The sequence below is a fragment of the Rhea americana genome, unplaced genomic scaffold (assembly GCF_003343005.1).
Source record: "Rhea americana isolate MKP2758 unplaced genomic scaffold, rheAme1 scaffold_230, whole genome shotgun sequence".
NCBI classification, from domain to species: domain Eukaryota; kingdom Metazoa; phylum Chordata; class Aves; order Rheiformes; family Rheidae; genus Rhea; species Rhea americana.
In genome coordinates, this window is record NW_028186347.1 from 1,385,158 (window position 1) to 1,411,082 (window position 25,925).

Consider the following 25,925-nt stretch of genomic DNA (forward strand, 5'->3'; position numbering starts at 1 on the left):
CACGGCACGGAGTGAGGAGCACCCAACACTCACGCGGGAACCACCCAAGGGGGTCACGGCACGGAGTGAGGAGCACCCAACGCTCATGCAGGAACCACCCAAGGGGGTCACGGCATGGAGTGAGGAGCACCCAACGCTCACGCAGGAACCACCCAAGGGGGCCACGGCACGGAGTGAGGAGCACCCAACACTCACGTGGGAACCACCCAAGGGGGTCACAGCATGGAGTGAGCAGCACCCAACGCTCATGCGGGAACCACCCAAGGGGGTCACGGCATGGAGTGAGGAGCACCCAACACTCACGCAGGAACCACCCAAGGGGGCCACGGCACGGAGTGAGGAGCACCCAACGCTCACGTGGGAACCACCCAAGGGGGTCACAGCATGGAGTGAGCAGCACCCAATGCTCACGCGGGAACCACCCAAGGGGGTCACGGCACGGAGTGAGGAGCACCCAATGCTCATGCGGGAACCACCCAAGGGGGTCATGGCGTGGGGTCATGTGGGAACCACCCAAGCAGGTCACAGAAGAACATGATGCTCCAGGATGCCCAAGGCTGGCATTAATGCTAAAATCTGTAGTGTTACCGACGTCTCCAAGATGCCAGTTTGCTGCCATCAGCTTTGTGTGACAGGAGAGAATGGCAGGCAGATTGCGTATCTAATGAGCCACACATACTGAAAATCCACAGCGATCTCTGGAATACATGTGGATTTGTCTAAAACTCTAAAATATGGCCTGTATGGTGTCCCGACTGCCAAAACCACAATGAATTCACTGTTACTGTCACTAATCTCCTTGTATGTTACATATGGTTGACATTTTTCTTTAACGCTCATATTTTTTGCATGTGTGCGTGTATAAATAGGGTAGGAGGGAGTCCAGGAACAGGCAGACAAACAAACAACCGGCTGCAACGCACAGCCTTCCCATTAGCCGCTAGAAAATCCCACCGATCAGTCCAGAGTGCATTGCACAAATATGCAAGCCCCCAAACAGCCCATTTTTAAGGCTAGGTGAAGTCTAGGTCCTCCATGCTGGGAAACCAGATGTGCCTTCCTCACGTTGTATTAAAACATTCAGCCTAAACGTGGGAAGGGCTGCTCTGAGGCTTGCCGGATCCAGTGGGAATCTCTACCAATTTCAGTACGATACAGGTCGCTTAAAACTTCGTGTGTTCCTCCCGGTTTTTATTTTAGAAAATTTAATTCCTGCTTTATCTTCAATAATTTCACATCCACATGCTATACAATCACCAAGAAATGTTGAGTGATTGGAATATGAGCCCTTTTCCCAGTGCTACGCTGTGAGATAATGGTGATATGGTTCAAAAACAGGTATAAATTTCCTTTTATTAGCAATGCAATATTGCATAGCATACTGGCAGAAAAGTCAGATGTGAAATAAGAAATAGTATTTCATGCATTCCTTCTAATTTCTAGGCAAATTTATGCCAGATTTGATTTCACCACAACGTCCCGAGCTGCATTGCTTATCGCTGCTTCAGGGCACTCCTCCCAAACCGTAGGTCAGCTGAAAACTTTGTTTACCGCCTGAGGACAAGCAAACAGTAGTCATGCACAGCTGGCAGTGGCTTGTGCTATGAAGCTGTAATATGGCTCATCATATAATTTAAGTCTACTGTAAACATGCTATTTATGATACATATCCCTTGCAGACATGCAAATTTGCTGGCTTGTGAGAAGAGCATCACCCTTATGGATATGCTCCTCAGACCAGGCGGCATCCTCTGGTGGTTAATAAGGAACAGAATGGTTCCAGGGGAGGAGAAGACWTCTCACAATTTTTGCTTGAAATAAGCACACGGAGAAAAAATAAAATTGTAAGGCAACTCAAAATCCCCAGGTGGGGATTTCTTTGATGGCTCTTTACTGGAGACCCACTTGTCTCCCTCACCTTTTTCTCAAGCCTACCTGTTCCTAGCAGACAGCCTGTTTTGTGTTGAAGTCTTGTAGCAATCTGCTTTTGCCTTACAGTCATAACCTCAYCAGTGAAGCTGTAGGGACGGTACACACGCCAAAACGTGGGTGCTAGCCAGCCTAACGACACCCAGAAAAACAGCAGGGCCAGCGGCGCCRGGGATGAGCGAGGAAGCGCGGAAGTGCTGAGGACGCGGCCGCCCGGCGCCGCAGGGGGCTGGGCTCCCCTGGCTCCATCTCTGCCACGTCATGTCGGCGACCGGCTCCAGTTTGGCCCCATCCCTGCCCGCGGCTCCCAGCGGCGCAGCGTTGGGGGCTGCTAGCACCACGCACTGCAGGTCTGTCCTGGATCCGTCATCCCTGGGAGGCAGGGCCGGACCACAACTTCGCGCCTGGTGCTGTGCAAAAGCCGTCTCTTCCTATTTGGCATGGTGAACCGTCTGTTATTTTTATTTGCTTCCTTTATGTTTGCCACTCAGACTTTATAGAAGACACTCAAGTGTCTTCGCTGCGTGCTGCCGGCTGCGTGTAGCACTCTCAGGAGTGAGCCGGCAGCTGTACCTTACACCTGATTTTGGAAGAAGAGGCTACACATACCTGTGCTGAAGCCAAAAAAAAATATTCTAGCCTYTGTCATTGATTTTTTTAACTTTCCAGAGCCCAGGAATAGCACTGAGTTGTCTGAAGCCAACATTTCTAATAAAAAGTCATGTGGTGACTTTCTATGCACGTGTCGGCGGAAAGCGCAACCTCAGAGCATTTCTGAAACCCTGCAGCGAGGGATACGTAAGACAACAGAGCTGGATCCTACCACTCCTTCCTCAAAAACTATTCTTCTTCCATGAGTTTTAAAAGACTTCGCTTCTGAAGGGACTCAGCCCTGGCAAGAGGCATTAGAGAGCCCTTAATGTTTTGCAGGTGTAGTTGGATCTATTGACAGTAATGATTACAGCCCTGTTTATCGCGGCAAACACTGTCATATGAACGGGGAAGGTTAATGAGAACAAGGGCAGCATTATTCAGACGGACAAAGTACGTCTGAGCGGATGGGCAGCGGAGGAGTGGGTGTAATCTACTTTCATTTTTGAACATACCAGACAGTTTTATAGTTTGTTACATTTAAATAAGTTCTTCCATCTCCAATATGCAGCCTGAACCAGGCTGGCAACTACATCCTGCCCGCAACCTAGAGTGACCCTGGCAGCGGCAACAATAATATCTGTGTTGCAGCCGGACGAGGCACTGCACAGTGCTGCAGATCTATAGCCTGCAAAGCTTAWAATCTTAAGAAGACAAACAGAAAAGCAGTAGAGAAAACTGCAATACGCCCAGTTTTATTCCTCAAGAACATTTCAGAACCAGGTAAATAATTTGCCCAAGGCCACAACACAAGACTGTGGCAGAGCTGAAAAGCAAACCAGTCTCTAAACTTCTCCAGCCGCGTGCTTTAACCCATCCAGTGCTTTCTCCTAGCAAAGACTCCCGCATCCAGTAGTCTCCTAAATCCTTCTGAATAACTGCACCTACTTTCATCCTGACTGGCTGCAAAATGCTACRTCCTCTCTTGGTTTGATTTCTTTCCCCAGGAAGAACTGCATTTGGAAGGAGCAGGAGCAAGAAAAGCATGAGAAAGGGACGGCCGTAAGAGGCAGCTAGTGATCACACCGCAGACGACGAGCGACGGGTTAATCAAATGCACGCACTAGGGAAGGTTACCGGCCAAAAAGAAAAAGAGGTCCCAGAACTTGTTTTATTTTTGAGAACCTTGACTGTGACTTTGCTCAAAACTTGCTCCCTTCTCCYCAGACCACGCTGGGAGCCCACAGGAGAACAGACTTCATCAGCCAGAAAAAGGGGTCACATTCAGCCTTTAACCGCCAGTCTCTGGCCAATGCTAAAAGACAAAMCTTAGTATTCATGAAATATCAGCAAAAAGTTATGGCAGGTGAACGTATTATTGCAATCAATGAATGCCATGCAATTCATGCCAAATAACAACACGCTGCAATGCCCGTTCTGGTTAATGGGATCATGGTGTACGTTTCTTTGGAGCTGTCCCTTATGAAGGGCAAGCAGAGATTTTTCCCCACCAAACACTTTGCAGTTTYGCTTTACTTTCTAATGCTTTCCCTTGCAGTGTGTATCATTCATTTTGCTGGGCAACTAATTCACTACTATTACACAGCTATTAATTACCTAGCCCTAATGGCAAGGTGACAGCGCATTGCACTGCCGTCAAGGAGAGCACATCGGAAAGTTCACGGGAGCTAAAGAAGGGGGTGTTCAGKAAAAGCAGGGTTTATATCTGCCTCTCCCAGGAGCTCAGATGAACTGCTATATCCCCGCTGCACCCTGCGGAGYGCCTGCCCAGAGAGGCGCAGGGGCCCGCTGGAAAGGCAGAGCAAGGAAGCGCCGTATCCTCCCTCCTCTTGTCACATTTGCACACAGATGTTCTTAATATCCCTCGCTCACGAGAATAGGAAGTGGTGAACAAAACTTCAGGAGCTTGGGTACTCTTGGCAAACGGCGCCGGCTTTTCTTTTTTTTTCTCTTTTTTTTTTTTTACAGTACGGAGGACAAAAATGAGTAGTGGTTTTGGTGGGATTCCAACCTGTCCAGAGCATCGCTGCCTCCATCGCCGCTCGGCATCTGCCCTGAAGGCAGAGCCCRGACGACGGAGCGGAAGGCTGCTCCTGAAACGCCGCTCTGGGTGAAACCGAAGACGACTCACCGAAAGCCCTCRCCTCAAATTGGGACCTTACGTTTTTCTAGAGCAGATGTGCCAGGGAGCAGCGGCCTCGTACGCTTCTACTCAGCCGCTCCACGCGCTTTTCCCTTAAAGGCATCCGGGGTCTGCTCTGCCATCACGGTGCGGGAATTTATGTGCATTGCTCCCATTAGTGTTAATGGTAGTTAGACACATACAGCAATTTCTCTCCTGCTTCAGGAAGAGAACAGAAGCTTATGGATGAAAAGTTTGCTATTAAGGTTTCTTAATACAATGGAAATGTTCTGTCTCTTTTAATTGTAATTTACTTCTAAGTGTAACCGCTCTGGGTTGGGAAAATCAGGATTCAGTCCAATTCAATTATGCAATTCTTGCCACCTGGTAAGCCTTGTTATTTTATAAAGAGTACTGTAGTAGAACTGGCAGATTCATTCATGTTCGGGATTTAAGCTTCGTATACTGTGTAATCACTGTCTCATAAAAAAGAGCGCAGCACGCAAGTCAACCACTCAATTACACTGCAATCTTTAAAAGAGAACATGTAAAACCGATAGGCAAGATTCATCTGGTTCAGCTGCTTCATGATTATAAATCCCCCGCGGTCTTCAGCGGGCGAAGCGCCGCGCCGCCGGCTCCAGAGCGCGGCGGGCAGCCGGGCTCGGCGCAGGGCGCCCCGGCCGCTCGGCCGCTCGGCCCGGAGCCCGCCGGCGGGGCCGGAGCACCGCGCCGCGCGCCCCGGGGCGGACGGGGCTCTGCTGCCAAGGTCGGCCAGGACGGGCGCGTCCGCGTGCGTCCTGCTGCTGCACAGCAGCAGCCAGCAGCTATAYAGAAGTAGCAGAACTTGCCAGGGGAAGCGTTTTAACCTAACCAGGGTAAAAAGTGTCCGAGGGAAAAGCTCCGGATCAGGCCCTGGCAGTCCTCTTTGCCCGTGTCACGCCGCTACCAGAAGTCAGAAACCCAAACGAGACGGAGCAGAGTACCCGAGCAGGTCTTCCTGGCAAGCACTGACAGTTCCTATAAACCAGAGCCTGAACCAGTCGAGGGAAGCGCGGTGGTGCTTTTACCAGAAAAACAGCTCCAACGCTTGATTTTGCAGTTACCTTCTCTGCATTTCTCACCAAAATATTCTTACCCAAGCAGCTAGCCCGCTCCTAGCAGGCAGACACCGCGCTCCTCAGCCTCACCTTCGTTTTGCTTTTGCAAGGCTCTGAGRCAAGGGCCAAAATTTGCAGTGGCCTTGGAAAATCTCAACGCACGTGGAAAACGTAAGCGGGCCAGGGGAGGCCTCTGCCCGCCGTCGCCGCCTGCGCCGCTACGCGTTATTTCACAAGCCCTCCTGCGGAGGGCCGGACGTGTCTCTCCTCCCCAGCGCCCGTCCCGGCACCGCGGCGCGAGCCGCAGCGCCCCGAGGCAGGACTTGCCCGGGCGCACGGAGGAGAGGGGCCGGGGACGCTCCCCGCGTAGGTTTTGCCAATTGCCGAATCGCTCCGTGACGGTTTCGCATCCCCGATTCCAGGAACAGGATGTTTGGAAACGTTGCACCTCATAAATAAGAGTGGCACGGCCCGATCATAAAAACGTGAAGTATTAATTAATAGTATAACTTCGGTTTGTATTATAGCTCAGACATAATGAACCTGCCAATTTTGATTGCAAAGTGAAAACTCATCTCTTTATTTTGGACAAATAGGGTTAAGCTTCTTAAGCAATTCTTTGTTGTTTTGACTTCAACAATTTATGCAAATGAGATGTTAATTAGGGTAATTGTAACTTAAATTATGCTTGTGTAAACCTCTCCATTGGTAGGAAAGTGTGGGAATCCAGACAACTGGTATTTAAAGCAGCTGTACTAACTCACTTCTGAAAGCAAAGCATACCAAGATCACTTTCATGTCTTTACAATTTGTTTTTATGAGGTGATAACATTTTTACAAATACCATCATTTTTGCTTTTTTATATTGTAAGTGACAGTCTGACATTTTACAACTGGCTTATTGAAAACAAGAATTGAGCACTCTAGCTGTAACGGACATTAACTGCTCAATAGAGATTCACATGCTAATGAGGTGAGAGGGGCTCCAGAAAGTTTTGATAAATGCGACACACACTCTAACTAGCAGTGAATGTGAGTTGACAAAGAACATCTACACCAGGGTTCAATAAAATGTAACCCTTTAAATTAATCATACTGGCAGTATTTAATAGAATGCACAACAATCTCTTTTCTGATGGCTATAAAGCAGAAGAAATGCAAAGTCTCGACAAATGAAAGTTCCCACATTTCCCTCTTCACACTGCTACTTTCATTTGAGCTTCCACAATTGTTAAAAAAAGGTAGTTACTGTAAATAACAAAGTAGGAGGTTTAATTGTTTCCTTCTTCTAAAGCATGATGCTTTTCTTCACGTTCATTTGTCTGGGCTCTATTGAGCAAATACCTCAATCCTAAAGATCTATCATAAAAAGCATAACCAGTTGCGCTTGCCAGGAAATTTAGGAATCCCACGTAGCAAAAGAACCTTAAATGAACAATTTTCTGTCGGGCCTTTTTTTCAGCCCAAAGTGGTTATTTTTCCTTTCACTAAATATAGAAAGAGCTTGAAGGAAAACACAATATAACAGTCAATCCGAATCCRAAAATGAACTTCGGGGGCACCGCCTGGCCCCTCGACTCACAGCAAACTCTCAGGACCTCACGGAGATTTTGCCAAACCGGAGGCAAAACCGGAGCCTGCTCTCAGCCGTCAGAGGAGGTTTTCTTCCAGGTCACCTCGCCAGCTTGTTTTTTTATTTTCCCGCGCTGCAAACATCCTGCCTTTCCGATGCAACCGGCCTGATCGTCGCGCRTAAGGTCCCGGGAAGGAGGAGTATTCACGGGATCATCGCAGCTCTCACACCAGCGCGATACACCAACGTGTTATTTCTTCTTAGAGCGACAATCCCTAATACCCTTTTTGGTTTTAGCCAATTTTAATCTTGGCAGGGAGTGTAAATCTGTGCGCTCAGCAGCATTACAGGCTTGCTGGCTGTCAAAATTTTGTCTCAGCCAATGCTTGAGTGGTATTCTTGTCATTTCACTGAGGTAAGAGACTTCTCCGTCTGACATATAAAATCTCCCAAAGTAGTACGTTATGCCAAAATGTAGACAAACTTACCCTACTAACTGATTTTCAAGCCATTTTTATAACGCGCATTTTTGCACGGCCTTCCTCTTACAGCAACTACTGGATTCCTGCACGAAACAAACCCAGCTCATCTCGAGCAGCCTCACAAATCTAGTTAGATAGGCAGATAAATGAAATGCATATCCATGAATGAACACAGAAAAAAAAACAAGAAGGAAAAAGAAAACCCGCTCATCTCCCCACTGGCTTCGTTCGCTATAAGCTTACTACAGTACATTTTCAAATTGATTAACAGCTACTGCTCGCTCCTTTGCGAGCGGCTGTTTAAACACCTCTCGGTGCTCCCCGAGAGSTGCCGGGCACTACTCAACTTCTCTCTGAGCAGAAATCCCAACTCTYGAAAAATGAGCGAGCGAGAGATGCGTGCCGCAGCTCAGAAATGGCCATTTAGCCAAATTGCATACCTGTGCTGTGTCAGCTATATACTAGATTCATCTCATTCCATTGGTCTAATGGATAGCAATTGAATTTAATTAGCAAAACTACTTTGACTTAGTCTCATACTGTGCTGAATGTAATGAAATCTTTCTCCTCTCTCTCTCYCCTCTCTTTTTTTTCCCTCAAATAAAGAATGTCCTTAACTGCATTCCACTGTAGGAATATTAAAAGCTATATGTGTTACTCTTAAGGACAAGGTACAGCCATCCCCTTTCACAGGATTTAGATTTAGTTATTGTATTGCATAACATAAAATAATTAAAAAGATACTTCGATAGTTACACACAGTATAAATTCAATTACCACAATGTCTCCATTAAAAGCACTTTTATAGTATGAATAAAATGCAAATCCTCTTTATGGATCAATACCAGAAACATAATTCTAGGCTTCATCCTGAGAAGGAAGTCAGCCTTAATAAATCACCGTCCCCTATTAAAAAAAAAAAAGTTTAAAAGATATTTATTTGAAGGTATTTCTTTAAAGCAGGCATTAAACGCAGCATGCCGTGTTTCTGGGCTGCTTTTTTAACGCAGACGAGCGTGGACGTCCTGATGGCGCAGCGCCCGCGCGCCGCGGTTTCGTGGGCGCCTTGCAGAGCGCGGCGCAAACCCGCGGCGCGGCGGCCCGCGGCTCTGCCTGCGGGCGAGGGGCCTGCAGGACCCGACCTCACCTAACCAGAACGGGAAGCGCACAAAATCCTCCCGGCYGCTTTGGAGGGGCCAGCGCTACGTTCTGCCCGGTGGGCACGGCGCCGCAAGCCCCCGCGATTGAGTATCGTGGCATCTCTGCATCTTCGACTTTGACCCACAACCTCCCTCGCGCGCAGCGACAGTCGGGACCGACCGTTCGCCGTCTGTAGGGACGGAGGGGGAGAGAAGGACCTCGCCTAACGTCCATCGGACTCCGTCCACGTATGAAGCGGACTCTTTTCTGCATAAGTGGTGGRGTATTTTTATCAAATAGATGTTAAAAAAAAAAAGAAAAAAGAATGCTCAAGGTTTGACCAGCTACAAAGTTACTAAAACAAGCGCTCTTTCCTGATATCGAATAACCGGAATTTGGAACGAACCCGTAGAGGTTGGTCAAGCTGGTCTCCTCGTGCTCATGCTAGGTGTCTCTTTGTCTATTGGTTTTATTACTTTGCATCTGCCAAAAAATTACAACCTGCTCGGCACACTTGCTGCACCGAAGCCACAAGCAACCTATCAAGTTATCACACATTTTCTTCACATTAAACTTTTTTAAATCTTTTTTTCYGACATTTCAAGAAAATAGAATATTAACCTGGCCCAAGAATGAGCCACATTAAAACACATCTTTAATCAAGTCCTTTAGCGAGACRTGCTTGTGATAGCAAGTCAGGGTAGCAAATGATCGTAGAAGTAGCAATAACAGGACTCAGAAACATTCCTGCTGGACCATTAATTCTTATTAAGGTTTCCTGAACCCCCTTTTTGTGTTGTCTGCTACCACTCACGGAGACAGGGAGCCCAACCAGCCTTACAAGTGGTCACTCTCCTGCAGGGGTTCCCACCTCCCTCCATTCCCCCACYGTCATTTTGGATTTGCAAACATAGTGCTGTGCTAGTATCAAAAGACAAAAAGAAACTCAAAGTTGTCTGCACTACACGTATTTTCCTAATGGACAGAGATTCAAAATTGAAGAGCTATCTCAGCTACGCCGCTCCTAACTATACTCAGTGCAAGGAAACTGCAAAGCTCTGCCATTACTGAAGATGCCAAGACTCTTGTGCTTGATGCCCAAGTCCCTGAGTTTCACCCCAGGCACTGGAGTTCTCAAACCTGCACCTAAATGGGAGCACTGGCCACAAGATGGGAGACAGAGCCCAAACCTGTTGCGATGTGGCCAGGTCCTTAGCAGGCTCCTATCCTGTCCCATCCTGTCTTGTCTGCCCCATCCATCCTGTTTCACTTGTCCCATCCCTTTCCAACCATTCTGTCCCATCTATCCTGTCCCATCCATCCCATCCTGTCCCATCTTGTCTGTCCCATCCATTCCATCCCATCCTGTCTCATCCATCTTGTTCCATCTATCCCATCTCATCCTATCACCTCCCATCCCATTTGTCTCATCGATCACGTTCCATCCTGTCCTGTATGTCCCATCCATCCCATCCCATCCCCTCCCCTCCCATCCCATCTGTCCCATCAATCATGTCCCATCCTGTCCGGTCTGTCCCATCCATCCTGTACGATCCCACCCCATCTGTCCCATCCCATCCTGTCCCATCCCATCCATCCCRTGAGGAGTGCTCCCAGCACGGTGCCTCCTGGCCCAGCCCACTGGTGTCCTCCGCTGTCCCGGCTCCTGGCTCTGTCACTATCCATGGCATTTGGTTCGCCAGACAAAATTTAGCAGGCAGGGATGGGGCTCATTTTCCCTGGGAACATCCCAGGTCCGGAGAGGGGAGAACCTCTAAGAAGGAAAGAGCTTCCGCTCTGCCGGGGTCTCCCAGGTCCCTCTGCACCGGGGACGCCCCGCTTCTTGGGGAACGAAGAAGCCCCTCTCGGCTCTGCCAGACCCCGCGTGCTGCGGCATAGCCAGGTCTTTACGAGAACCTCAGTGCAGTGAAAAGCCCTGTGCTTAATTATCTTCTTCAATACGTCCGTGGTATCTAATTTATTAAACGGATTCCTTATTTGTAAACAAAATCAGGCCTACAAATGTGTAAAGAGAGTTGCACTTCCTGGCTAAATAAGAGGCAGACAAAGAGCCCTAATGATGCACCAAAAATGCTAACCAAAAACGTACTCTTTAAAAAGATCACCAATTTAATGCTTTTTGTATTTCATTTATCAGCCATGTAGTCATCATTCCCCTCCCTACCACCATCTGTACACACTTTCCCAATAGACCATCACAGCTGTCCCGTTTCTCACACAAACACTACCTTTTATATGCTTCCCAACTGTTTTTAATAACTGTTCTGCGCACAGCACTGTACTTCCTTTGTTTTCCTTCTTCTTCTTCTTCTTTTTTTTTTTTTAATACGAAAAAGAGGTATAATCCAAACAAACAGGTCATCGCTGCAATCGGTTCGGGAAGGCAATTAAAACGTGCAGCGCTCTCGTGTGCATCGACCTGTCCCGAAGCCGCACGAGCGGGCCCGGCGYGCCGGACGGACACGGGGAAGAAGTTCCTCCAGGAAGCTGCCGCGGGAGAAGGGGCTTGTGCGAGAAAGCACAAACGCAGAGTCTGAGAAACCCTTCGTCCCTTTTCCCAAGGAAAGAGYGTTGATATTAAATATATTAATATATATTAAACACTGTATACGCAGCCAGAGAAGGCTTTTTGAGGCTCGCGGAGCACGCTTACCAAATCAACGGCATCGCTGCCCCCAGTTGCAGCAGAGCAAGCAGCTGCGGGAAACGTCCCGTTTTCTCTCCGTGTTCCCGGCTGCGCTCTCCGGAGGCGACCCTGTGCCGGGCACGTCCGTGCGGAGCAGGAACGCGGTCCTTCCTCCCCTGCCGCCCTCTCCCTCTTCCCCCTCGGCGCCGCTTTCGGCCCGCAGCGCCGGCTGCAGAGCCAGGACRGGGCTCGTCGGGGCCGGGGGAGCCGGAAACCCTGCGCCGCGCGGGCCCGGGGCTGCGCCCCGGCGAGTCTCCACGCTCCTTCCCCCAGCGGGCCTGAAATTCGGGCCGCTAAACCGCGCTGCTGATAAAAGCGGGCGCCGTGATTAACCCCGCACGAGGAGGCTGCCTCAGGCACAAGGGCAAAGTTGCAGAGGGACACGGGGACCGGTGCGAGTGCAGCCACCGCTGAGACACGAAATCTCACTTTTTCACACCAGAGTTTATTCCTAAAGGCCTTGCAYGGGGAAAATAACTGTTGCATTCTCTCACTTCACATCAAGATTTTGATCTGTGGCTTTTGAGCAGAAAAAAGAAAAAGCGCCGACATGTGAAGTGGATTTGGAGCACAGCATTTTGCCCAGACTTGGCCCTCGTGTACCGCTCAGCGCATTAGGAGAAGCACACAGCTGGGGACGGGCGCGCGCCGGCGGCACCCTGCTCCCGGCTCCCGCGTCTGCCGCCGCTTCCAGGCGGGGAGCGCCTCGCACCTCCACCCGCCCTCCCCGGAACAAAAACGCACCTCGACTGCAAAAGCACTGCTGCTTAGCTGACCGCTCCCGCGGCTTTTTCCAACTTACTGCACTTTGCACAGATACTTTGTGTTTGCAAATATAAAATATTGCGGAGCGAGGCAGGGCGCAGGCAGGGYGCCGGGCTCCCGGGGCGCCCGTGCTCGYGGCGCGGGGCYGGGGCCGGGGCYGGGGCYGAGCCCGCCGCGAGATTTCCTTCTGAGCCCAGCGACGACTACTTCTGAGCACCGAGAGCAAATGTAAAGAGGTTCGTTGGCTATTTTTAATGAAGTCCTCAGCGCATCTAGAAAAGTCCTCGTCACTGCACAATGGAAGCATTGCAGTGGCCATCTCGCCCGAAAAGGAATTACAACAATAGCTGTGCTTTCGAAAAGCATCCTGATACAAAGAATTCATTCTTCTAATTTACTTGGAGCTACTTTGCTTTAAAAGAGRGGGAGAAAGAAAACCAAATGGAATTAAATTTAAATTTTACCCTACGTTTCCAGCCCCGTTCAGGAATGCTGTCATTTTCTCACATATCGAATTAAAGTTGCGCTGGGTAAAAAGAACAGATAAAAATTTTAGAGATTCTCCTTAGGATGAAATCTGATTGACAGTGTATTTCTGTATTAAAATCTCCAGTAGATGTTCATCCTGACAATAAATATAGTAACTACCTAAYTTGTCTTTTGACACCTTTTCAGCGGGTGAGCAGTCTTCCTTCAGCGTATTGCAAGGTATTTTGTGAGACATGCATTGGCTTTAAACGTGAAAATATTCCTACGGTAATTTAAGGCACAAAGCGCGCGCGGCTCAGTAGCTGAGCCTCGCGCGGAAGACCAGACCTAGGAAAAACGGCACGAATGAAGCCATCTCCACGCCCGGCTTCGCGTTTCGCCCTGGCCACGTTTCTCCCACCACTGTGGACCACGGCTGGACCGTGGAAAGGAGACGCGGGCACCCGGCACGGCGGGGGCACCCGGCTCAGACGCCGACGGCGTCACCCGYGCGCCCGCGTGCTTTCTGCTGGGGAAGGCTTTGGTGACACCTCCTCCTGCGCACACAACCCCTCGCCCTGGGAGATTTGGGGATTTTACGGCACCGAGAAACCCGGAGCGCCGCTCCGGTGCCGTAGCGTCGACCTGGCCGGAGGAGGGAGCCCACCGGCTCGCCCGGCCGCGCGCTCCCGCTGCGGGYGCCCACCGGCGCGGCGATAGCTCTGCGGTGCACGACAGACCCGGCTCACGCCAAACCACGCACATGCTGAAACACCCAATCATGTTCTGGCACGCATGCAAAAAAAAGCCCATGGCAACAAAGACGACAGCTTGCCAATGGCAGCTGCCGCACGCACACACAAAATTAAACTATATTCTTCTGAAAAGGGATATTATCACGGCATTTGTTTCCCCTCGCCCATCACCCTCACCCATTCCCTCCCAAAACGCGGGGAAAATATCAACGTGTATCGAACGGCGGGAGAGGGGGACGGAGGGACAGCGCGGCGGCGAGGAGACGGGACGGAGAGCGGCGGCTCCAGGAGCAGATCGGAGGGGCGGACGGGGGCCGCGCGCCCGCAGCAGCCGGCGCCTGCGGCTGAGGCGCGGGTCCGCAGGCGCACGCACGCGCGTTACATGCTGTCTGGGGAGCTCCATCTTCGCTTCCTCTCCCCGGTGCGGCACGAGCTGGTGCCTCCCGAGCTGTTATGCAACGYCCGAGTTATCTGCCTCCCCGCTCGCGAAGATAAATGTCGTATCAGACCTCTGACATCATGTATTCTCCAAGTAATTATTTTTGATACCGTAAGAGTTACACGGGGTGCACAATAAAATTAAAAAGTAGAAAGCAAGGTTAATAAGATTATCATGTTGGTATAATAGGTAATGCATTTTGCAGTATATCCTTAAATCTGCCCTCTCAAAACATAATTAAATAACTGTGATTTATTTTTTAAAGGAATGCAGACATACAGTGTATCCTCCTACCCAGATATGCTAATCGCTTTCAGCCCCAAAATCACCCCGGCGTTTGCAGCTTCCCAGTCCTCCTGCGTACATCACCCGCTGCGGGTCCGAGTTAGGCACAACAAAGTCAAGGAAACTTTCAGAGTAGCACAGCATTAAATCCATCTTGATTTTATCTCACTCATCTAACGGCACTTATGTGTCCCAAAGCCCCTTGGGAGGAGGAGACGTTTCCCTGGGGCCCTTTGCAGGGGCCTGCTGGCCCCTTTGCAGGCTTGCCGTGACGCCAGCTGAGCCAGCCGGACCAGCACGGTGGACATCAGGGACCTGCAGCTGGACCAGCAGGGTGGACATCAGGGACCTGCAGCAGAGCCTGAAGCCTCCGGAGGAGGAACCGTCCCCATCCGCCCTCCGGGCCTCTTCCCCGCGAGGCGGCTGGGCGCCGGGCTCGCCGCAGGACGAGGATCTTCCCTCTTCCACCCCCCTGGCGAGGCCGYGGGCTCCCTCCCCGCCGTCCGGTGTGGTCCCCAGGAGCTCGCTGCCACCGCGGACCTCCTGAGCGCCCAGGACACACCGTGCCTGGGCGATCCTACGATTCGCGCGCTTTTCTCAGACTCAGAAGGTTTCTACGTGCTTCAGGCCCCTCGGCCGCCAGGCCAGGGCCCGGCCCGGCCCCCCTCGCACGCGCCCCAGGGCGGCCAGTTTCGYGGGGGAAGCCCAGACCGGCAGCTCCCCCGCCCCCGTCTCCATTTTGCACCCGCACGTTAGAGCCCGGTGCACAAAATGGAGGCCCCCGCGCGTCGGCTGGACGACGGCTACGTCTTCGGTTCACCCCGGGTCTGCCGGCCTCGACACGGGCTCGTCCCACGGCACCCGCAGAGCCGCCTCCGCGGGGGCCGCGGCACCGGGGACCGAGCCCTCGCGCCGGGGCCAGCCCCGGGCCGGGCGGGCGCGCGGAGACGCCTCCCCCACGCATAAACCCGCTCCTTCCYCTTCGAGCGGCCCCGCTCTCGCGAGACGCGACCCGCTCAGAGGACCGGGGCCTCAGAGCGCCGTCACCGGCGGGCGCGAAGCCCTCCGAGGAAGGACGGGGCGGACCACCTCGCTCGGGCACAGCTCCCCTTCGCACCACCGCCGACCGCGCGCTCGCCCCCTCCCGCACCCCTCAGGCACCTCAGCTTCGACCANGTCCGTCCATGGGCGACCGCGCGCTCGGCCTCTCCCGCACCCCTCAGGCACCTCAGCTTCGACCAAACCGCATTGCCACGAGCTGCCGGTCCGGCCCGGAGGGCCCGAACCCCGGGCCCCGCGCCAAGGCCTCCCACCGGGAGCGCGCCGCGGCCGGCTCCGCGCGCCGAGCCGCGCCGAGCTGCTCGGTGCCGCGGTAGGTACAGGTGTTAATTAATACGGATCAAAGACAAAACGAGCCAAGGAAAGGATGTCACACGGAAGGAGGCAGCAGTGGTGGAAACGAGCCGTTCGGCGCGCGGCGGAGACCCCCCCCCCTCCGTCAGAAGGAAATACGCAGTCACTTGCTATGGGAAACTGTAACGATTTGCCCTGAATTTACAACCCGTAATTTAATCTGCAGCTCAAGTCTTCTCGTCCGCTCCTAAGGAAGGGGCGGCGGGGCAGCGAGCCGCAGCTCGGCACCTYCCGGCAGGCTGCTCCGGAGCCGCGTCCCACCGGGAACGGCTCCCGGGCCTCGGCCGGGGCACGGGACGCGCGGCGAAGCGGAGCCATTCGGAAAAGGGCTGAAGGCATCCGGAGCAACGGGCTAAGATTTATTTTCTGGTGGTGAATGGCTTGGCTGGTATGTGAACTCCAAGTGTTGAGGGGAGGAGGAGCCGTAAAGACGCTCAAGGCACGGGAAGCTGAGGATGCCCTTTCCTTTACATCTGCATGGAAAGAAGCAAGCAAATGCATAATCATAATAATAAGTAGTGGCTTTTAGGAACAATTAGAATTCCTCTGTTTCTTTGAAGGGTTTGAAAAGCTGACATGATGTTTTGGGTTCTCCRGATTCAGCTTTGAGGCCTCAACCAAGAGAAACATTCAGCCCCGCTGTGTACAGCAGTGACCACAACAAAGATTGTGGTTTCTCCCACACTCGCCTTAAATAGATCTAAATTAATGCTATTCATCATTGGGTGGAAAAGAAGGGAAATATAAAAGTGCAGGCGCTTGTAGGCAAGCCAAGAGCGTTGGGTAACTTTCTTACCAACACACAAACCTCGCTGCTGCATCTGCGCTGACCTCCCTCCACCGGCTTCTCCCCGTCCTGCCCCTCTAATCCCGCGGCGCAAGGCACGGGAACGGCACTCTTACTGTGGAGTCACCTGGAAAGCATTCTAGACGTACGAGATACATCTCGGCCCCGTGTTTATTTGTTGTTGTTGTTGGAGAACAGAGAAAGCTAAACCACATGACTGAGCCGCTGCCAGGGCTTCGTGATAGAGCGGACAGTCCCCAGCTCCACACCAGCTCCAGGAGCGTTATCGCGGATCCTCGCCGGCTCAGTTACAACAGCGAGGCAGAGCAGTTGTCCCAGCCTAAATCCCGCTCCTGCCAGCCACGGCTCTCCGCTCCTGCAGGGAGCAGCCAGCCCTGCTTTCCCCCGCGGGGAGCACGGAGAGATGGAGATATCTGGCTTCAGCACGCAGGGTGGGTGAATTTGGTGTTACTGCGTGCGCACGTGCGATAGGGGGGTGTAGTAATGAGGGGTGTCGAGGAGCTGTAACGTGCACTTCCCAAATCCAGTCCTAATTGTGATATAAACGTAGGCTTCCAGCACTGACTTTTTATGGGAACCTTTTACAAGCCTGAAGTAAAGCAAAAATCTGACTTCTCCTGGTATTCCTTGAGGGCAGAAATACCACGGGATGACTTCATTTCACTTTTTTTCCCTAACTATAAATGTGTCAGGATGGCGAAAATTAATGGAGAAAAAAAMCCTATGAAATCCCAAACTTTAAAATCTTACTTGAATACTGAACTTTTCTAGTTCCCCTGGATGCACGTGAGGAGTGCTGTATGCAGAACGCACGTAAAATACCTCCTGCAAAGCTGCTTGAACATTTTTCTGGTGAGAGTAAATGCAATCTGCATGTTCTGCAGAAATGCATGGGGACTATTAACATCCCAGTTCACAAGCACAACTTTAAAGACCATTTTTCACAAATGTTGTAACAGCTACGTGCTGGAAGCAGCTTTTCAGAAGCATCATACAAGGAGGAAATGTCACGGATCTTTAAAGGTCTTCAGATGTGTGTAAAAATGACATATACATTACACATTATMCTCCCAGAACAAACACCATTTGAAACGTGCCCCTTTTTAACTACCATCATGAGCTGTCTAAAGAGCATTTTGGTTGAAACTTGGGAGGAAAGGAAAAAAAAAAGAAACAAACCTACTGATCTTACACCTGCTCTTTAGCAGTGGGAAGTGGGTTCTCAATCTGTTAACATGACCATCTGGCCAATCTGCATATCACGGCTATCTGGATCACTGTACGATGGAATGACAATACCGTAGCCAAAACAAAAGTAAAATGCATCAAAAACTAACAGTAGCGCAGCGCTTTTGATTTAAATTAAATAATAAATGCGGTATCACAGCAAAGCAAGAAAGCCATCTAAATAATTAAAAACGAGCCTKCGCCCCAGCATAATTAAGCAAACAACGTGGTGCGTCTTCTGCGTCGGTCGGCGGTAGTTTCTACGGGCAAACGTTGCACTTCTGCAGAGCCGCGACAGCTCTTTGCGCGATGCACAGCGCTGCTCGAGCACCTTCCGCCTCGCTGCCGCGCGCGGAGCTCGCTGCAGCTATTACCAGGATTAATGCAGCGACGATCAATAGCAACTGCGCTAACAGATTACGGCCAAAGCGCCATGTACCCTTSCGGCTCCGAACTCAGCGCCGCTTGCACGGGTATTTGGGATTGTCTGCAATCCCTTTCTCTGTGCACCGGGCTCTGCGTTATTTCGACTGATGCCTCGTTGCGGTGGGCCCAGTATAAATATTTTAAATCCACCCATCGGAGTATAAAACGGGTCTGCTTAAAGTTCAAGGTCACGTGTTATCTGCTGTTACCAGGTTAATCAGGCAYGGAGCATATTTAAACACTAAGGAAATTTTCAGTCATGGAAATAAGGCTGACTTCTCGCGTCGACTTCGGCTTCTACCCTGAATATTAGCAGACYGCGAAAAATGAGCTTGTGTAAATAAAATGCCATCCCCCGATTTTACTTAAACGCCTTTTTTTCCTAAATGTCCTTCTGAAAGATTAAAAGATTTTGTGCCACAAATATCTCCCCGGCTTAGTTCTCGCCCGRAGCGCGTAACGATGCCCGTCACAAAACCGGGCGCTGTAGCACCGCTTCCCGGCCCGCGACCCAGCCTCGTCCACCAAGGAGGTCTCCGAAAACGGCGACCTCTCGCAAAATTTAACTACTTCAATTGAGAATCTTTTCTCCGATCTGATCACATTAGCAGGAGGAACTCCAAAGCAGTAAAAAACTCCCGAAAGTTCTCGGTTGAGTGCCTGCTAATGAACAAAGGTTAACTTTATCTAAAAGGTCAAATGCCTGGTGGCTAAGGTTGTGACCCTAACAACTTAAATTGTGACCTTGCCACGTGCCTGGTATATTGTAGATTCTGATACAGATCATCTGGTAAAGGACCGGCCATAAATTAGCTTTACTGTTAGCCTCCCACAAAGAAAACGGTTTGCCACAACGCTTTCCAAGTTGTCATCTGATCCAAGCGCGGCATAAGTGAAAACTAAAAAGCAAACCCAAGTCCAGGGTACGAAAATGCTGCCTGCTTTGAGTTAAGCAGATTATAAGCTGCAAATTGAGAGCAATATTCTGAATTTCAATACATTTTTTGGTCAACCTCTAATTCACAAAACACCGATGTTCTTTTCCTTTCCTTTCCCTTTCTTTTTTTTTTAAAAAAAGCAAAAATGACATGTAGTTTGTGTATTTGCATATTTTTGTTTTCTTTTTCTAGCCAGTTCTTAAAGAGAATAATTGATTTCAGTAGCTTTGTAAGAAGCACTATTTAAATCGGTGCACATGTGTTCTTTTACAGATGATAGTGCCTGCTGAAGAAAAAGCGAGGACTCAAAGCAATAATTATCGTGCGTGTTTAGAGGGAGAGGAGCCTCTCGCAGAGGAAGGCATCTCGAATAAGGCATCTTTGCGGAGAATACACCCCCCCCAAAAAAAAATWAAAATAAAAAAAGAAGAAGAAGAGTGGGAAAATGGAAAAAAAAAAGAGAGAAGCAAGCACCGCGGGTGAAAAGGTCACCACGGTTTTGGCACGTATCTCCAAGCACGTTTTGGAGTCTGTGCCTCCTGCCAACACTGGCAACTTCTCAAAACTTTTAAGGAGGTAAAAACATTGTTTAGTGTTTACAAATCTTCTGCGCTCCAGCAGATGCTGCTCCGACCGCCGGTACGTAAGCGGACCGGCCCCGCCGAAGGCTCGCGCCGGCGGCTTCCTCGCGGGAAAGGAGCGCTGCGGGCGCCGCGGCGGCCGGGCCCGGCGGAGCTGCAGACAAAAGGCCCTTAACAACATCCCCCTTCCGCCAGGTCCCCGTCGCGCGCGCGAGCTGCCGCGGCTGCGGGCGCCGGCGGCTGGGCCGACGATCGGGTGCCGCAAGGTGCGCGGAGGAGAAAGGGAGAAAACGGGGGGAAAAGGGTGAAAAAAAAAAAATGCACGCGCACACACACATTAAAAAAGAGAAAAAAAATAATAGAGCAAGCTCGCTCTCGAGGCCCCGGCTGCCCACGGACGGCGCGTCCCCGCTCGCACCGTCCCCGCCGCCTCTTGCGGGGAGCAGGCCGAGGCCCGGGGAAGGCGAGAGCGTCCCCGCGACGCCCGGCGCTTAGCCGTAAATCGGTAATCCTCGTCTCACCGTACCGCGTAATAAATCGCAGAGTAAATAAATCGCTTTCCGCGGTATTTGCCTACGTTCCCTTCGCCAGAAAYGTGCAATGTGATTTACCACCGCACGCCCAATTGCAAAGTAAATTTCCCAGCTTATCTATATAAAATACCACAGTGATATCCAAAAGTCCTCTCTAAACACAGGCTGCATCAATAAAATTACAGCAGCGACGCTCTGTATCACAATCAACACGCCATGGATTTAGTGCAGAAAACTTTGGGGCAGTCAACGCTTTCTCTGATCCCCTCCAGAAGGTGCCGTCAGAAGCGCAGACTCCCACCGCTGCGGTTTGCTACGGCCCCTTACGCAGCTACAGCTTTGTGGGCTCTGCAAATACGACTCCTCCGTCTYCCCTTTGCTCCTCTTTTTTCCCACCTTGTCCAACCCCTAAAGTTGGGAGCGCAGACGATACCCGGGGAGGCCTACACGTGCCTGCGTGCRAAAGCTTGGGCCCAACAGTTCACACGCACGCGTCTTTCTGCAGCATAACCACTCGAAAGAAATGCAATGGTGTGTTATTTTATCCGTTATGTATCCTCTTGCATACACGAATATCCACAGGCAGGGTGTGCTTTGCACTGGAGTCAGAGATCCCAAGATTTCCAATTTCATCCAAAAAAAAAAAAAATTAACCCTCCTCCCCCCCTGCAATAAGCACAGTATTATCAAACAGGAATTTGCTTTTAGGACCACCTGGATTCTACATGCATAAATTGAGGTGTTTAGGGTTTTCTTTAAAAACTTCCCGTTATTCTCTCGATAGGATTACACGGATGTTCCTTTTTGCAACTTTTTGTCCTCAGCTGCTACGTTTACCTATCGGAGGGAGTGTTTTCCCTTTTCTCTCGGCCCAGTCCTGCAAGATTTACGCTCCCACAGACATCAACGAGGAGGACGGAGGATATTTGGTATTCCTAGCACCYGGGCCTTGAAGCTTGGGTATGCCCAGCTCCCTCAGACTATTTTGTGCATGACATGTACAAAGTCTATTCAAAATAAATAAATAAATATATATATATTTCTTATGTTATATATGTGTATGCAAATATACATACGTACATACATATGTATATATATAAAATGAAGCCTCGCTATACTAAGGCTTTGATATCGCCTGTGAAAATATTAGGACAGCACGTATGAAGGATGCACAAACCCCCAAATTGCCTTTTACCCTGGGGGAGGGGAGGGAAGAAAAAATAATAACAACAATAACAATAATAATAATAATAAATCGACTTTTAAACGCAGAGGGGCACGCGCACCCTCCCGGCTTCGGACGCGGCCCCGGCCCGGGAGGAAGAGCGCGGAGCCCGGGAGACAAACGGAAAGGTGGAGAACGTTGGATAAATCCACTTACCTGCTGCGTGCACAAAGTATGCCAAATATAAATCGAGTTCCTTAACAGAAACTCCTATATGGTGCGGCTGTACGCACAGCCCGGGGTTAGAGCACTGTGGGGACTTTACAAGGCGCTCGCCATCAGTACTTTCGAGCGGAATACCTTTAAATAAAATCACCATAACGAGGTCCAACCTCCAGACCTTATCTGCCTGGCGAAGGCAGTCAATTCTTCTCATCTTGCCCTTCTGGTCTGGATTGGAAAGAACGCARCACGGAGGCTTTTTTCCTGTGACTGTGAGAACAAAATCCTCCCGAAACTCAGGCCTGATATCTTTCCGCAGCTTGGCCAGAAGTCTGGATGCCCATTTTTGCTTTACCTCGGGTTTTTCACTTAGCAGTTCGTCCTTCACGGCTCTCTCTTCCTCTTTTGACATGCGTTTTTCATGTTTTTTGAAGTATTTTCTTTTTCGGGCTTGCAGGTTGAACCATGTGTACGCAAACGCTCGGACGTGAGGCAGAAGTGCTTCGATGAAGGGATGAAATTCATCCTGAAAAAAGTGACAGAGAATGGTCGATGTCACGGAAAGCACCACCAAGGCACGGCGCCGCCGGCGCTCGCTTGGGCTAAAAGCGGGGGAAATYGGGCCCGCGCAGCCCCGCGCCCGCCCCGGCGCCGCAGCCCTCCGGCGCGGGGCTGCCGCGACGCTCGCGCCCTTCTAAAAGACGTTGCAAAGTTTTGCGGGGAAAAACAGGCGAACACCCGGCGAGCTGGAGAAGGAGTTAAAAGCGGGAAAGCCGCCCTTCGCCGGGCGCGCGTATCTCGCCTCGCTCGCTCCCTGACCCCGCGGCTTGCGGCGTAGCCAGCGTTTGCCCGCCAATTTGGCAAATCCTAACCAGCTGCATGCCAATCCGTGCTTGTCCGGGGAAGTCTGAAGTATAGGAAAACTTCCCCTAAGACAGATTTGGAAAGCGCAGCGCGCGGTGTAGCGGGACGCCGGCGGTAACGGCGTGCAACGCGAGGGGCTTCGGGCCCTGCGCCCCGGACGGCGCAACCGGCAGCCGAGGCGGAGGATCGCGGAAAACGCAGAGCTCGCTAACTCAAAAAAAAAAAAAAAAAGACAACGTCAGCTTATTTTTAGTTAAATTAAAAAATATTGGAAATTGCAGCATTACAAACACACTCTGAGACTTTCTGTAAAATAACAGGAGACGGGAAAATTTGAAAAAAAAAAAACAAACGTGGCACTAGCACATTTTAGCACACCTTGTGCAAACATGTGAGAAATAATTTGTTTTTTTCTACCTTGCGCGACATCCTCGTACATTTAGAAAGCAATGCCACACTCACGAAGTTAGTTTTGCCATCTGAGGGCATTGCTGGCTTTGTCTAACGGCGTGTTTCCAGCTCACCCCTCTTCCTCGAGGCAAAAATAGCTGCGATTTTAAAATTACTCCGGCATGGAAAAAAAAAAAAAGAAGGAGGAAAAAAAAACCTGCAAGAGGGACACCCCTACTTTGGCAAAAAACAGAGATATTCAGAAAGGGCTAGGTAAGTCGGCCGGAGAGGTCAGAGCCCGCTATCGCACCCGAGGGTTGTTTTTCCCTGCCGAAAGGCAGGACGGAGGAGCCCGCGGCGGGCGGGCGCGCGGGCCTGCTGCCCCGCCGGCTCGGGCCCCCGGGAGGGAGAAGGAGCAGGAACCGGGACGCGGCCTCCCCGGCACGCGGAGAGCCGCGCGAGGCAGCGCCGGGGTCTCCCAGGGTAACTAACTTTTCCTTTTCCTATTGCCCCTTGGAGGACGGTTGCAGCTCCCCGCAAATGCTGCTGTTAAAACACGTGCCTTCTGCCCGCKCGATAGCTTCCTTGAAATTTTATTTTCTGCTCCCCAAATTATGAAAAATGGAGGAATCAATAACTGAAGTATCTATCAGCCACATCCTGTCTTAATTCAAGACCTTACATTGACGTCCCAAAGGGTTTAATTTCACTTATTCTGGCTGGCTCTTAAAATGTAAACACTTAAATTTATAGCTAATATTATACCATGTATTTTTATTTCAAACACAGATTGTTAGGAACTACCAAAAAGGACGYATTACATGTCACTACAGCACAGCAGAGTCGCAGTAATCAAAAGTATGAATGATTATTAAAATTAAACAYGTAAAATAAATCACTCCCATGATTGACACATTCCTTTTTTTTTCCCCCTCCTCTACTGGAAAAGATCATAGTTTCAAATTTCAGTAAAGTTAAAAAAAAAAAAAAAAGATTGCTGCGAGTTTTCAGCCGGCAGATTCAGAAAGTGAGAGGAGGCACAGGCTTAGCCCAGGCAGCTGCTCTCAAACACGGAAAACAGCTTTTGCAGGAAAAGAAAAAAAAAAAGAGAGAGAGAGAGAGAGAGGGGAAAAAAATACAGGTCCCTACAAGCTATTAAAAACTATAAAACCACCCTTCCGATGCCTCGTGTCCTTCCCCTTCCCCACTCGGGAAGGGTCAAGGAAGAAAAAAAGGCCTTTTGTCGCGGCGAAGTTTATCTGCGAGGTGCAGCGGCGGGCGCCGAGCAGCCCCGCGCCGGGCCGGGGGCGCCCCGAGGAGCGGCCGCCGCCGTGCAGCGCCCGGCACGGGCCAACTCCGCCGCCTCGAGCGGCCCCGGCTCTTCCCTCGGCCCGCGCGCTCCTCGCGGTTTCGGACCTGCGCTGGATCCTCTCCAAAACAGAGTTGCTTTAACCTGTACTGGGGCCGATTGCTACAATGCGAACCTGAAAGAGGAGGTAAAAACAACATTCCAAAAGAAAAAAAAAACTTTATAAGCCCTCAAAAAATAAAGAAAGAAATAAAGGAAAAAAAAGGGCTTTATGGTCCAAAGTCAGGCTGCAATTTTAAGCAGATCCATGTCTGAAGTAAACTAAAAGCGCTAGTAATCGCTTAGAGAGGTGTGTGCAGATATTGTACTCCAATGTCTTTTCAAAATGGTGTACTACGGGAAAAGGTTAATGACTCATAAACAGACTAACTTTCAGACTGTCTTCGTAAACATATTCCTCCGTAAAACTGCACGACTTAAATCTCGGTGTCAAGATATTAGCAAAGTCAAAATGGAAATAAAAGCACCGTGTACCAATCACACACATTGGGCTGGAAAGCGGGTTGGGGGGGGAAGCAGTTCCTGCACAATACAATTATTTATTTCAATGTTATTATAGCAAAAAAAAAAAAAAAAAAAGTTTTGGAAATGTGTCAGTGCAAGTGTGCTAACAGATGTGCAGGCTGGTTTGCAGCCTCGCAGCAAAACGCAAAGATTTTAAGTAACTTGTGGAGAAGAAGATGAGCTCTGCCTTTCCTCAAGTCAGGCTGAAAGAAACTTTCMAAGTGTTCGATAAAGACATTTACTTTCGCCCCTTAGCATTTGATGGGTAAACTAAAAATAAAAGGCGCCAAGAAACGGCTAAAGTGAGAATAAAAAGTAAGTTTTACTCTTCAAAAGTTTGAGGCTATGGCTCTTCGAAGAACAGCCTGTTTCTAACCAGCACCTAGAATCTGAGCCGCAGGATTATATATATTCACACTTAAATTCTCATATGCTTTTCCAAAATTTGCAAAAAAAAACTATGATAAAAGAGCCCTAAAATCCAGATCACAGCTTCAAGAAATAACGTAACACTTTAAAGGAGTCTTTTGAAACAATATATTTGTGCTGATCTTTTTGAAAGTAAGCCAGCTACAGCGACCCTTGTTAATATTTTTACAATCCATTTGCTTGTAAATCTATTAGGAGATGTGCATATGTTCCCAAACTAGTTCCTAGATCTTCAGCAGATATGTAAATGGAATGATGTTTATATTTTCCTGACAGATGATACAGAATGGTCATGCCATTTTAGTTACAGCGCTTGGATAAATATGCTCATAACTGTGATTTCTGTTTGTTTTGCTTTTCTAAACCGCTTTCTAAAGCTTCCCCTTTAAATCTGACCCAAAACTTAAAAAAAAATCCTTTGTCCCAAAACTCGTATCAGCAAAAGTGGCTATAAATTCTGAAATTAAAAATCTAATATTCCTTGCGATTGCTAGCGACTTAGCCCCACTTTTTCCGCGGGAAATGCCAGGGTGCCCCCACGGATCCCGCGCGGGGCGCGGAGTTTGCCAGGAGGCCTCCGAGCCCCCGCCACTTTCGCGCAACAAGACGGCGAGGTTTGCACGGCCGCCCGCCACCGCGGCTCCGCGCCTTCTGCGCGGGGGACGGCCGGGGGGGGGGG

The 25,925-nt window shown here is 50.2% G+C and overlaps 1 protein-coding gene across 1 annotated transcript in view; it reads right to left on the reverse strand.

The window, feature by feature from the left end:
• The window catches only part of NFIA (nuclear factor I A), a 229,749-nt gene extending 206,766 nt beyond the window's left edge, over window positions 1-22,983 (reverse strand). The window contains exons 1-2 of the mRNA XM_085306080.1: window positions 22,972-22,983; window positions 21,685-22,216 (exon numbers count right to left, since the gene is read on the reverse strand). Coding sequence (XP_085162206.1) covers window positions 21,685-22,216; window positions 22,972-22,983 — 544 coding nt within the window. The remainder of the gene's footprint in view (window positions 1-21,684; window positions 22,217-22,971) is intronic.
• Window positions 22,984-25,925: the final 2,942 nt, after the last annotated feature.